The following is a 13,813-nucleotide window of genomic DNA, read 5'->3' on the forward strand; positions in this document are numbered from 1 at the left end:
TTCCAGATGTAGAATTTCAGTCAGAATCAGCTTGAATAACTTGAAATTTTACTGCCACACAAGACTGATTTGTTTGGTTTTAAAGGTGCAAATGAACCTCTGGTTAGTCCTAGCATTTTTTAGAATGCATGTTAATGCTTTTCTAAAAGTCTGCGTTCACTGCTATGCAATGATTTGTGCAGGGTCCTGCAGATTAATGCATAAGGACAATAGGATTTTAAGCTTCTACATCACCATGTTTTTTAGTTCTGTTTTCTCAAACCACTGCACTTACATTAATGCTACAACATCCTATTTGTTTTTTATTTCATTTTGTATGCCTGTCATATGTCATCCCATTAGTATTAATAGACACCCCTGATACTTGGTGGCATGCAAAAGCATAATTTGATTATTTGTGGCTTTCTCTGATGCATGCTGGCAATTCTATACTGTACTTTTGCAGTGTGCTCATTATTTTATGATAAGCTGAGCTGTCAGTTTGGATTTCTGTTTCCTCTGTATTTTGTGATGCTCTAAGAATATCTGGCAGCTCCAGCCTTGAGTGTTTGCATTGTGCTTTGGCTAAAACAGACTTCACTTACTTTAACCAGGGACTTGTAGATTACTTGTTAGCACTCTACAGCAACCTACATGAGCTAAAACAAAGTCATCATCTTATTTTATTTCCACTGAAGTGGCAGTACAGTGAGGCTCTAATTTTCTCTGAAATCTGTTGAAAACTTCTTTCTTCTTTTTTTTGTTGTTATTTCAGTGGCCTTCTAGTCATGCTGTAAGCCAACAAACTTTACCTAAATATTAATTTAATCCACTCCTAGTTTTCCTCAAACTCCCCTAATATCTCTTTACACATTCAAAACCCACCTGGACATGTTCGTGGGTGGCCCTCTTTAGGTCAATCTGCCTTGGCAGCAATGTTGGACTCAATCTCTAACTAAAGGTCCCTTCCAACCCCTAACATTCTGTGTGATTCTGTGTTATAGTTGAGCCGATTGTCAATGTCAATGTCTTATAGTTGAGCTGATTGTCAACTGTGTAAATACTCATGGCTCTGTTTGGGGATGGCAACTCAGCCTCTGTGGCATGACATGAACTCCTTCACCAGGCTTCAGCACTGTCCTTTCTCTGAGCTCTGTTTTATCAGCCAGTCACTTTGAAGCAAACAGCTGGGACATAATGAAACCAAATATAAAGTATGCATGAAGAATGCCAGCAATGATTAATTCTTTCTTTTGCCTGTCTATGATTCAGCAGAACTTTGCTTCTGTGCATACATGTGTGCAGCAGGAAAGTGAAAGCTGTCAGAGTCTACAGCTGTTTGTGCAGCAACAAGGCATTTGCCTCAAATTTGATCACTTTTGAGAGAGTGAACTGTTTGATTTCTACCTAGAAACGTTTTGGGGTATCAGAGTTGGTTTCTGTAAGTGTCCATGGTAAATTCAATTTGTGGTAGAGGAGGAGCTTGGATTCATAAGCCTTGATGGCGGTAGGATTGGGCACTGCATCATGCTTGTTCCCTTCTCTGTGCCAAGGGTGCAGTTCATGTGCTCCTGCTGAAGTCAGCTCTGGGTAACACCAGGTCTGTAATTCACCACTAATCACAAGATTTCTGGCTGGAGAGGCATGGGCTAGCAGTCTCCTGGAGTTTGAGGAGTACAGGGCACGTGTCCTTGAGCTGGGGAGGGTGTACTGCTGTTATTTGCTTACTCTGAGCAGTTCTGGAAATGCTTCGTTATGGAAAATTACATCAGAAGTCTTGAAATCTGTATTTGCTGGTACTATGATTTTCTGTTTGGGGAATGAAATCCACAAGACAAGTCTCATGGCATTGCCAGGGTACCCGAAGGCAGATGCAAGTAGCAACACACCCTTTGAGTTCACCTTTGAGTGTGTTGCTGTGATGTGCAAAAGTACAGGCACACTAGAGAGGCTTCAGTGAAAAGGTACAATCTTCGACAGCAGAGAGACCTATCAGGCATCTTCCCTTCCCACAGGATCTAAGCTTCCCACCTCTCTGCTGTCAGCTGCAGCCCATCATCTGTGACTCATAGGAAAGTTCATTTCTGAGGACTGCAGCCACCCTGCAACTTAAACAACACTCACAGTAATGAAGATGGAAAAATAGGAGCAAAGAAAGAATGAATGAGTAGAGGGAGACTACAATAAATCAACATGTTTACAACACCTCTTTGAGTTGTTTTTACATGAGATACTCCATTAAAAAAAAAAAAAAGTCTTAAGGCAATTGGATCACCTTAAAGCACTTGACGTAAGTATGACCTTTTTGGTTTTTGCTATTTTTGTCTGCTGGGTGAGATGTAGAAATCCAGGTGATCTATAAGGTAGATTTGCAGTTGCTATGGCAATGTGTCTTGTTCATGTTCTCAGTTTGGAGAGGAAATTGCTCCACAATGTTATTTCATGTCTAGGGCAACATTCTTTGGTGGCAGAATTTCTTTCAGTACATTAATGCTACAACCCTGTTCTTCCTTTCCCAGCTTCTGGAAACATGGCTTAGCCTGAACATTCCTCTGTAAAAATGCAGCTGTTTGCATTTTTTTTTGTTGTTGTAAGAACATTCTTTAAGTCTGGAGGTAAATGTTGATCCATTTTGATAGCTTGGGTGCAGCAACATCCTGATGCTGTGAAGTTTCACTATTGAGCAAAACCAAACTGGAATCACTCCATCTTTGCTTCCATGTGGTGTGAACAAACTAACATATATCCTGAACTAGAAAGTCTTATAAAAGAAATTTAAAATATGTCCTACCTATAGTGTATATCTTACATAATAGATTTCTATAGATCTCCATGTGCTGTCAATCAATTCAGGCTCAATTCCTAAATACTGTAAATTTCTAATTTTGATCAATTCTTGCTTAAGGCCACAAATGAAGTTTCTCTTGTTTCTTTTACCACCTTTAGTTCTTTGTTTTTCCACATGCACTTTCACCTTATTTCTAAGGTGAGGAGTCAAGCAGTAGCAGGCATCCTGGTTTCTGTTGGCTCACTGCAGTCTGCAGTAGTGGGAACAGGCTGCATACATCTTTGGAGGGTTAGGAAAGCACATAGAAATGAGTTGGCCTACTGTGGTACAGCTTGGAGGTCTCACAGAATGAAGGACTCCTATGCCTGGGTAAGAAGGACCCCTTCCTGGTCATGTTCCCCATTTCAGTTGCATGTGACTTCATTGCCTTTCTAACCTGCTTGGTTTCACTGAACTCATCTCCTTTTTTCTTTCCAAGTGACTTCACACGAGGGTGCAGCATCTGTGGCACTTTGCGCAGCGCTTCTTCTTCTTTTTGGGGTGGAAAATGGTCAGGATTGCTTCATCAAAGACAGTTTTAAGGCCTTTCTGCGTGAGGGCTGAGCACTCCAGATAACACTGTGCTCCAATCTGAAACAGAAGAGAGAAAACAGGAGTACCCTCTGCTGGGAGAGACAGAGCGAGCCTCTTCCCGCATTGTGCTACATCCATGCGTATCTTTGCCATAGAGGAAAGTCCAGACCTTTAGCAATGGGCTCAGGTCTTTCCTCTGTTTTTTATCTGTCTACCTATGGTATTAAGGAACAAGCTCAGGTGGTCATCCTGAGCAAAGGAGCAGGGATAAACATCAGCACCAGTATCTCATCACAGGGTGTTAATGGGAGCAGGAATTCCTTGCATGACCCTCCAGAAAGAGAATACGGTTGTCTTCGTGTTTGAGTGCTGGGCCAGGAGCTTGGCATCCTGTCTCTGCAGTTGGGGGGTGAGGGGGTGGTGGGGGGAGGAGTGTAGTTTCAAGGAGATTCTGAGATGTCCACTGAGCCTCTTCATATACTTGGCTCTTTTTCACTGACCTGTCACCCCTTGTGAGCTGCCCTCTGCAATATCAGAGAGTGGCTACCTGGAGAAAGGTTTTCCAGCTCATTTCTGGGAACATCTTGACATAAAAGTCCTCTGGGGATGCTGACACAAACACACTAGCCTGGGAAAGCAGCCTTAGCTTATTCTGCTAATGGATACTCTTGCTGGCCTTTGAGGGTCAGTGCCTCTAATAGCAGCTGCAGCATATAAAGTGAAAATGACTGGGGTCCAGATGTCCTCATTTCAGGGCTTGGGCAGGTCTTTTACCTAGAAACTTGGGAGCTCCTTCTTTTCTTTTTGAAGTGCAATGGGTATTAAGAATCAACTTGTCTGTGCTTTTGTAAAGGAGGGAGATGAATTTGGAAGGAGATGACTGAAAATAGGGGTTTGCCACATGCACCTTCTGGCAGAAGCCTGAACAAAAAACACTTGACTTAGACAAAGTAAGCAGTAAAATCTGTTTTACTGCCCAGTTTCCAGCTGCTGTCTTGTGCATCTTGCTGCTTTGTGTGTAGTTTGATCAGGTACTGCAGCAGAGCAGCAGGCTCAGAAGCCAAAACATGTGTCTGACTCCAGCCTGTTTGAACAGAGGCTTTAATGTCTGTTTGGGACTGACCAACATACCCCAGAGTTCACCTTGAAACTAACTCAATCTGATTTGGGGGACCTTAGAAAATGCTGTTACCTCCTTTGCCAGCTTCACGCCGTGCTCATAGGTGAGTGGTTTCTCTTTCATGTAAAGCAGACGAGCCAAAGTTTTGGGATCATCTCGGAGATCAATCTAATAGAAAGTACAAAACCCCTGTGCTCAGTATCATCTTGATGTAATTCTTGTGACATATTCATATCCTTATGAACCCACAGTCAGGTCTTTGCATAGGGGCATCTGTCCTCCTGGCCTCAGATGATACTTCAGCAAAGATTTTATTTTTAAAACTATTTTTATATTTAACATTCATCAGTTCTCGTTGGCAGGTTTTTGGGCCACAGTTCAGACAGCTGTGGTACAGTAAAGATGCAGTTCTTAATGACTTTCATAATTATTTTGGAAATTGTTGTTTCCAGCCTGAGCCACAGTGGAAGCAGAGGCTTCTGTGACCCTGCACTGCATCACCCAGAACCCACCCTTGCATGCCAGACAGATGCAGCTCAGTTTGACTGTCTTGATCCTAAATCCTTTATTCTCATGGAAAACATCAAAATGAAGCGTTCTGGCATTTCAAACCCATCCATTTTTGCATTGTGAGATCCAAAGAGTAATACTTTTATTTTAAAATGGGTGTTTTCCAATGTGAAAAACAAAGCCAATGTTTGAATGCTTTGACTTTCCTATGGCATGAAGACTTTGGTTTTGTACCAGAATGTGATCTGTTTCTCTAACTTGACTTAGCTTACGGTCCAGTGTTCAGACACTTTTCAGACTGATGTTGTTACTTCTCACACTCTCCAGCCACTCTTTGTCTTAGAAGCAAACCCATATTTAAGGCATTTTTATTTCATTGATAGATTCCTAGATCTTAAGGTCAAACTAAAGTGGTTTGGTCACTTAATCTAACATTCAATACAACACATGCTGGAGGGTGAGTGCCTGTTTGCAATGTTGATGTAAAGCATGTGGGAGGCTATTTCCTCCCCATGTCTTGAAGTAAATAATTTGGTTAATTATTCCCATTCTTAAAATGTGGTTTGTCGTTTAGCTTCTGCTTTTAACGACGGTCTTTGTTAGTTTTTTTTTTCTCCCTTACTAAAGGCCTGTCAGAAATCTTTTTTCCCTGTAGGTATTTATGCCTTGTTGCCAATGTATAAGCTAATATGCATTTGACTGAGAGGATGGGATAAGTTTTGCCAGTTGTGACTAGCACAATAGGAAATCTTCATGTTGGTTTTCATTCTTAGTCCCTGAGTTTTTCTCTAATGGGGAAGTCTGGGTGCATTTCACTTAAGAAGTTAAACAGCAAATCCTTCCACAGAGCTCAGCCTCCAGCTGTCCCTGGGGTGGAGCAGGAGCCCTCTCACTCAGTAGACACCTTGATGACTGGAAGTGCCCTGGGGAAGAATTACCTGTGTTCCTATGAGGACATAAGGCACGTTGGGCATGCAGACTTTGAGCTCAGGCACCCATTCCTCCTGGACGTTGTGGTATGAGGCAGGATTCACCACTGAGAAGCAGATCAAGAACACATCCGTGTTGGGGTAGGACAGAGGTCTCAGCTGGTTGTAGTCCTCCTACCAGCAGAAAATGGCAAGAACGTTACAGGGTAGGGGATTACTGCAAATGGGAATGTTGTGTTTGTTCTTGTTGAACTGCTCAACACTACCCCTCCATGTTCATACATGCTCGGTAACCTCTGAATTAATAAGCAGAGTCATGTGCCCTGGGCCAGTCTCAGCATCTTTACTCTAAAAAGCTAATGCATTGGGTTTTGTGTGTGTATGATCTCTCGTGGTGCTGGTGTGGAGGTGCCACTGTGGCTGCCTCTAGCAGTGTAATAAAAATTGATCTTGTGTATACTGGCCTCAGCCCTCCAACAGTGTGATGCCATCCTGGGAAGCAGCTGATATTTGCTGATGACACACATCTCTAGGGACTTTTCTGTTAATATTATGTGCTTTCTGTTCCCCAGTAGGCATTATGGACTTGACCATACACAATTAATATCGGTCTCTGGGCTATTGGTGCCATCACAGTCATGTATGGTATGCAGTGATCTGTCAGTCAGAAAAAGGCACTCGTCTTGAAAGTGCAAAGCAGATCAAATCCAGCCTGCAGCGGGCTGGTTTAATCACTGGGGCTGATTTAGTGTTTCCACAGGCCCTGGTCTGGAGAAAGAGGGATGTTTTCTCTATGGGCTAGTTGTGAAGAGGGAGAATTTTCAAACAGATCAAAGCACAGCTGTGTTATGTTGTGAGCTGGCTTTGATAGCCAAGTTTCAAGGAAGAATTAAGGTCTGTTTTCAGGCTCGAGATGTTGAGAGTGAGCAGAGGTTTTGCAAGCTGTGTGAAAGGGATAGAGTGGTGCTTTCTGATAATGAGAGCATATGTGGCTGTGTCTGCTATGTACTTTTCAATGAAACCTGTTAGAAAATTTCAGTGTCACGAACCAGATGCTTTTAGAGGGGATACATCTGCTCTGAAGATTTTTGGGGGGATTCAGAATTTATAAAAATGAGAAGGAACATAACATTACAGTGTGGGAAATGGTAATACATGTTGCTGTCAGGCCTCAGTGAGTCCTAGTTTTTTAGTTTATAGTTTCTGCATTCTGGGCAAGCCTCAAATCTCTGCACTATGGTCTCTTTCGGTTATAACTATACTGAAAACTCAGCTGCTGCAGTTTTGCTTTGCAGACACTAAATAGATAGTAAATAATGTAATGAAAAGAAAAAAAAAATGTACAGGTGCCTGCTGCTCAGTCTTGAGAACATTTATTTGAGGTGTGGAAAACCCACATTAGGCTGAGGAGCAATTCAAGCTGCTCTCTGAACTGCAGGAGAAACTGATGCAGAACTCTATCTCGCTGTGTGCCTAGACTTGATTGTCTTAACCTTGCTTCTGTCTTGCTTTGGTTGAGTCAACAAATGAAAGGGCTTAATTATAAGTTGAGACTGGCAAATCTTCCTTTGAAGTCTTGTTTACTGAATATGCAGTGAGTACACAGCCAGCATAAAACAAGCAGCTGGGGGTATAGCTCAGTGGTAGAGCATTTGACTGCAGATCAAGAGGTCCCCAGTTCAAATCTGGGTGCCCCCTGCATCTGTGTTTTTTTTAAGTGCTTGGGTTTGCCATTCCAGTGTAGGTAGTGGATGGAATGCCAAGCGACAGCTAAGAGAGAAGGGATATATTAGTAGGCTAGAAATCACAGAAACACCTGAGCATGGTTAGGTAGGAATTAAGCCTTTTCTACCCATAAAGCCCAACTGAAAGTGCATCTACACCAATATGCTCAGTATGGGAAACAAACATGAGATGCCAGAAGCCATTGTGCAGCAGGAAAACTGTGATACAGTTGTCATCATGGAAATACAGTGGGGTGATTGGCACAACTGGAGTATTGCATTGTATGGCTACAAACTCTTCAGTTTATAGACCAGGAAGGTGAGGCAGTGGAGTGGCGCTGTAAAGAGTGTTTGAGCTTAATGATGATGACTATAGGGTTGAGTGCCTATGGGCAAGGCCAACAAAGCAGATATCATGGTGGGAGCCTGTTACAGATGATGCAACCGAGGTCAAGATATGAAATATTTTAGAAGCAGCTGAGAGAAGTCTTATAACCACTACCATTTTTCCTGTGGAGGACTTCAACTTGTAAATACAGCATTCAGGAAACAGTTTAGGAGGTTCCTGAAGTGTATAAAAGATAACTTCCTGACACAGCTGGTGAGTGAAACTGTCTGACCTCAGTGCCAGGGAAGGTTATGAAGCAGATCATCTTGAATGCCATCACATGGCATCTTCAGGCCAACCGGGTGATCAGGTCCAGTCAGCATGGGTTAATGAAAGGCAAGTTCTGCTTGACAACTGATGAATGAGGGAAAGGCTGTGGATTTTGTCTACCTAGACATCAGTAAAGCCTTTGATGCTGTTTCCCGCAGCATCTTCCTAGAAAAACTGGCTGCTCATGGCTGACCCAAAAGAGTTATGGTGAATGGAGTTAAACGTGATTTCAGGACGGTCGCAAGAGGTGTTCTCCAGGGCTCAGTATCGGGCTAGGTCTGTTTATTATCTTCATCAATGATCTGGATGAAGGCATTGAGAGCACTCTCAGTAAGTTTGCACCAATATAGACAGAACTGTTGATCTGCTTGAGGGTAGAGAGGCTCTAAAGAGATATCTAGACAGGCTCAATCAATGGGCCAAGGCCTACGGTATAAGGTTCAACAAAGCCAAGTGCTGGATCTTGCACTCGCCTCACAACAACCCCATGAAAAGCTATGTCCTTGGGACAGAGGGGCTGGAGAGGTGCCTGGTAGAAAAACACCTCGGGGTGTTGGTCAATAGCCAGCTGAACATGAGCCAGCAGTGTGCCCAGGTGCCCAAGAAGGCCAATAGCATCCTGGCCTGGATAGTGTGGCCAGCAAGAGCAGGCAAGTGATCTTACCCTTGTGCTGCCCTGGTGAGGCTGAACCTTCAACACTTTGTTCAGCTTTGGGCCCCTCACTGTGAGAAGGACGCTGAGGTAATGGAGTGCATCCAAAGGAGGACAACAAAGTTGGTGAAGGATCTAGAGAACAAGTCTTATGAGGAGCACCTGAGGGAAATGGGGTGGTTTAGCCTGGACAAAAGGATGCTGAGGGGAGATCTCTCTACAACTACCCGAATGGAGGTTGCAGTGAGGTGTCAGTCTCTTCCTCCATGTAACAAGTGATAGGACAAGAATAAATGGAGTCAAGGTGTGCCAGGAGATATTTAGGGTGGATATTACTTTTATGTGGATGCTGCAGGTTAGGAAGGCCTGGCCTGATTATGGACACCATTCTAAGCCAGAACGTGAAACGTGGGATTGCGTGTGCCCGCAGTCAACACGGGCGGATGCGAGGTGCTTCCCAAAGGCCTTTTCTGTTCTCAAGGCAATTGCTGCAGCTCGGCCTTCTGAAAGAGCCACACGGTGGCAGCAAGCGCTCGCGGAAAGGAGACAGGGCTGTGGGAACGAACCAGCTAAAGGTAACCACTTGCCTTATTCCAGATGTATGCATTTAGAGGGGCTGGAACTTACTGCGCCGTCAAAATTACAAACTAAAAGCCGTGAGCACTCTGCCTGAGGGAGACGCCTATAGGATTGTGCATTTCATTTCATTTCATTTTGCGTGGTCCTTCAGAGCCCCTAGAAAGGCTGTTTTCAGGAGAAGCATTCCTGATTTGTCTTAGCAGCATAGAGCATTGCATAAACCACGGGGAGGAACAGCCATGCATCATGTAGGAGAGATGTCATCTCCCGTCAGGGCACGTGGAGGCTTGCATGGACGTGTTAAAGCACAAACACAAAGGTCATGGATAAGAGATTGGGGCTCCTTGTCAGGCTTGCATACCTATGCCTGTGGGCTGACAGGAGCCTTCAGACTGCATCAAAGAATCTGTTGATGCCTACTCTCTAGGAGAAGGCTATAAAACCTTGCAGTGGATCATTTCTCATTCAGAGATTGTTGAAGCCATGGATATGGAGCACATCCAGGAGTGCTGCAGCTAGTGATAATGGTGCTTGGGAAGGGACATGAGTTCCTGTGGGCTTGGGCTGTAGCTGGTCATTAATTTGTTTTCCTAGCTTCTCTTTGCATTTTGCTGCCTGGCTTCCCAGTTACACCACCTGGCTGCTGGTTTGGCATGGAAATGGCAGTGCAAGGCCTGGCCTTTATAAGTTGTAGAATCATAAAATGGTTTGAGTTGGAAGGAACCTTTAAAGGTCATGTAGTCCAATCTGCTTTCAGTGAGGACATCTTCATCTAGATCAGGTTGATTCAGAGTCCCATCCAACCTGATCTGGAATGTTTACTTGCATGGAGCATCTACCATATTACAGTGTTAAAACACGTTACCAGTGCTTCTACTTTATATGTTATCTAACTCTCTCCTCTTTCATTTTAAAACCATCTCCCCTCGTCCTGTCACAACAGGTCCTGCTAAAAAGATTGTGCTCTTCTTTCTTACAGGCCCCCTTTATGTACTGAAATGTGACAATAAGGTCTCCCTGGAGCCTTCTCTTCTCCAGGCTGAACAACTCCAACTCTCTCAGCCTTTCTTTGTAGGAGAGGTGTTCCAGCCCTCTGACCATTTTTATGGCCCTCCAAGTTACCTGGGGTACCTGCCTGTGACTTGCTGCAGCTGAGATAATATCAGTGTTGCTCCCTCCCTGCTCTCTTGCTGCAATCAGCCTTGCAGTGTATGAGTCCAGAAAATACAGCAAAACATGTTTTTTTGGGTGGGTTGGTTTTTTTTTTTGTGGCTACCATTCTGATCGCATATATGCTCCCTGCCATATCAGCCTGTTAAAGCACTCCACACCTGAGTCCAACCTGGGGAAAAAAGACCACTGTTTTTCCTCCTAGGACTATTCCAGATCTGGGGCCTCTGCCAGCTCTCCCTTCTAGCTGACAGAAGGTCCTGTTGCAGGACTATATTCTCCAATTGTTATTTCATTAGCATGTGTTTTATAGCATTGTAATGTTAAGTGCTATTTTTGGCTGTGACTTCACACCAGTGCTTTTGGTAGCCACATAACATAAGGAGGAGAGGAAAAAAATTCCATATGATCTGTCCTTACATCTTGAGCATGTGGGAAGCATCATCCTTTCAGCCTCTAAGGAGATAGAATCTAGTCATCAAGAAATGATTCATGCTTCAACTTTTGACTAGATGGCCACATCCTCTGGACCAAGATCTGAAAGGAAAATGAGCCTGACAAGTTAGAAATGGTGCTTGGAGCCAGTGGCTTACTTTGAAGCAGTAGCTGACAAAATGAGTCTTAGAGGAATATGGATGAAGGGGTGAAATTTTGCCAAGGAGATAGATTAGTGTTTCTTCTGGCTCAGGAGGACCAACAAGAGGATGTGTTGCTGAGGAAATGGGTGGCAGGTGGAACTGTCAGCCCTACAATTAGAAATATTAAGGCACTAAGTAAGAGCTGAGAACTGAATGTAACTCCAGTCTCATTTGCAAAGACTTGCAGTGCTGCTGGATCATGACAGACACACTCCAAGCTCTGCATTTGTGAGTGTAGTACAGCAAGTTGAACACAGGACAAGGACTTGGGTCATATCTTGAGAGTGGCTTTTGAATCATCTGTTTGCACCATGTGAATAGAAAGGATGGGTAAAGCATAAGTGACACCACGCTGGCAATCAAGTGACTGTTGCTGCCTACATACATATGATAGGAATAAAATCACAGAAAGTGAAACCCAAAGAGTGAAAGCCTCAGTCCTGCTGAGCACAGGTTTTTCTAGAAGTGACAGGCTGTCCTGATGCAGTTCTTTACCTCTGCAAACTGCTGTAAAGTATATTCTGCTGTAAGTGGCCTTCTGCAGAGAGGAGAGTCTTCTGCATTGTTTATGCACTTTATAGCAGTCAGACGTGGCCAATAAAAAACACAGACCAGAAGTGTTCCTGAAAGCAAAGCACTGCATCCAGGACTGCTGGGCGCCAGAGAGTAAAGCAGGCTCCCAAATTTGCTTTTCTCTCCTGCTCCTTTCAGTGTCAGCTCTGAGTGCAGGAGATGGTGTATGTGGGTTTCAACCTTCACAGGTTGGGAGGGACCTGTTCCCTCCCTTCCCAGCAGCTGATTTTCTGCAGGGTTTCTGTGAAGATTGTGGTTCTTTCTTTATTCTATCAGTTGTTGGCATTTGGAGATAGGAGAGAGAAATTTAACCACGAAAATGTGTTACTCGCTGTGCCCCTGTATTGCCCCCTGTGCCCCTGTATTGCTCTCTGTGCCCCTGTATTGCCCCCTGTGCCCCTGTATTGCCCCTCTGTGCCCCTGTATTGCCCCCTGTGCCCTCGCATTGCCCCCTGTGCCCTCGCATTGCCCCCTGTGCCCTCGTATTGCCCTTGCATTGGCAGACAAGGGCAAGGGAGTGAGAAATGCTCACTCCTCTCTAGAGGTGAAAATGGCCTGCAGACCAGGACTGTTCTAACAGACTTTTACTACAAGCACACTGTGTGAGACCCTGGACAGTGGAAGCAGTGAAAGCATTATATATATAAGCATGGGGTACAGACTCTCCTGTAGTGGACATCCTTGTCCTGGGAGAAGGATGTTGGGATGGGTGCTAATCTGGCTGGGTTACCATTTAAAAAGTCAGTATCTGGTGACTGACAGGCTGGTGCTGTATTACATTAGTTTTCTGATCTTGGAAATGGGAATTTTTCTCTGTATCTTCAATGCCACCATGTGGTTAATGTAAGGAAACGATGGCTTTATGTGAAACCATATTTGCTGTAGGAGGTTGATATATGGGAGGCTGAATAGCCTAATCAGTTTTTTGCTCAAAACTAATTCTTAGGGATGAATGTATTTGTGTCTGTTTAATTGCTGAGACAGAATGAAAGCTTTATGTAGAAAATTAAAAGGTCAAAAGTTCAACTCAAAACTGATTGTTAATACTTTTAAAAGAACCCCCACAAATGGCACGAATAATGAACCCCAGTACATGGCAGTAATAAACAAACCAGGGAATGGAAAATTATAAATGTTTTGCAGTAATTTACCTGCCCAGCAGTGTCATAAAGTCCCAGCAAGTGCTGTTGTCCTCCCACAGTCACAGTTACTGGAAGAAAGAAACAAGAGACAATGTTTATCCATAGGCCAGTGGCCCCATTTTGGTGAGTTTTAATCCTAAAATGCTACTAAACCCTTGTGCTAGACACTTTAGTGCATGTCCTACAATGTGCATCCTAGACCAAACACATCTATTCAACCCAAATCAAAGCTAACCTAAAGTCACAACAACAGCAAATCCTTTATGCTAAACTCTTACTTCCTTACAGACAGCTGAGAGTGATGAGCTGCACACACTGCTACTATCAAATACCAAGAGACTAGAGAACATTTTCTTCTGTCTCTGCAACCACCATGAGTTGCCAGGACTTGAAAGTACAGAATTCCTGCCTTCCCACCATGAGCATTGGGGTATGCTTGTCATGGATAATTAAGAGTGTTTTTAAAAATAATTTTTTCTTCCAGGCTTTGAAATGATGAAATGTTCAGTAGTGGTTGATGTTTGGTGGGTGTCAGTGGAGGTGTGCTGATGCATGCTGTCACAGGTCAAGTGGTAGTTCTTAATATATGGGAGTCTATGGTGAATGCTTCAAAGGCCAGGGAGAAAGAGAAGTGCTAATATTTGCAGGGATGCTGAACAGATTCTGTTGCAAATGAAGGAAAGCATGGCTTAATTTATTGATCACACTCAGCATGTTTACTCTGTTTGAGGGTTTCACTTTGACTTAATTTTGAGCCCACCAATATTGATGAAAAACT

General features: G+C 43.7%; 1 protein-coding gene and 1 non-coding gene across 2 annotated transcripts in view; one reads left to right on the top strand and one right to left on the bottom strand.

The window, feature by feature from the left end:
- Positions 1-1,228: 1,228 nt before the first annotated feature.
- The window catches only part of RHOJ (ras homolog family member J), a 57,059-nt gene continuing 44,474 nt past the window's right edge, over positions 1,229-13,813 (bottom strand). Inside the window, exons 2-5 of the mRNA XM_054400488.1 lie at positions 13,045-13,103; positions 5,909-6,073; positions 4,533-4,628; positions 1,229-3,397 (exon numbers count right to left, since the gene is read on the bottom strand). Coding sequence (XP_054256463.1) covers positions 3,251-3,397; positions 4,533-4,628; positions 5,909-6,073; positions 13,045-13,103 — 467 coding nt within the window. The 3' untranslated portion in view covers positions 1,229-3,250. The remainder of the gene's footprint in view (positions 3,398-4,532; positions 4,629-5,908; positions 6,074-13,044; positions 13,104-13,813) is intronic.
- TRNAC-GCA (transfer RNA cysteine (anticodon GCA)) lies at positions 7,526-7,597 on the top strand. Its single transcript has one exon. It is a non-coding gene; the product is annotated as a tRNA-Cys (tRNA).

This window comes from Indicator indicator, chromosome 4 (genome assembly GCF_027791375.1).
Source record: "Indicator indicator isolate 239-I01 chromosome 4, UM_Iind_1.1, whole genome shotgun sequence".
In the NCBI taxonomy this organism is placed as follows: Eukaryota; Metazoa; Chordata; class Aves; order Piciformes; family Indicatoridae; genus Indicator; species Indicator indicator.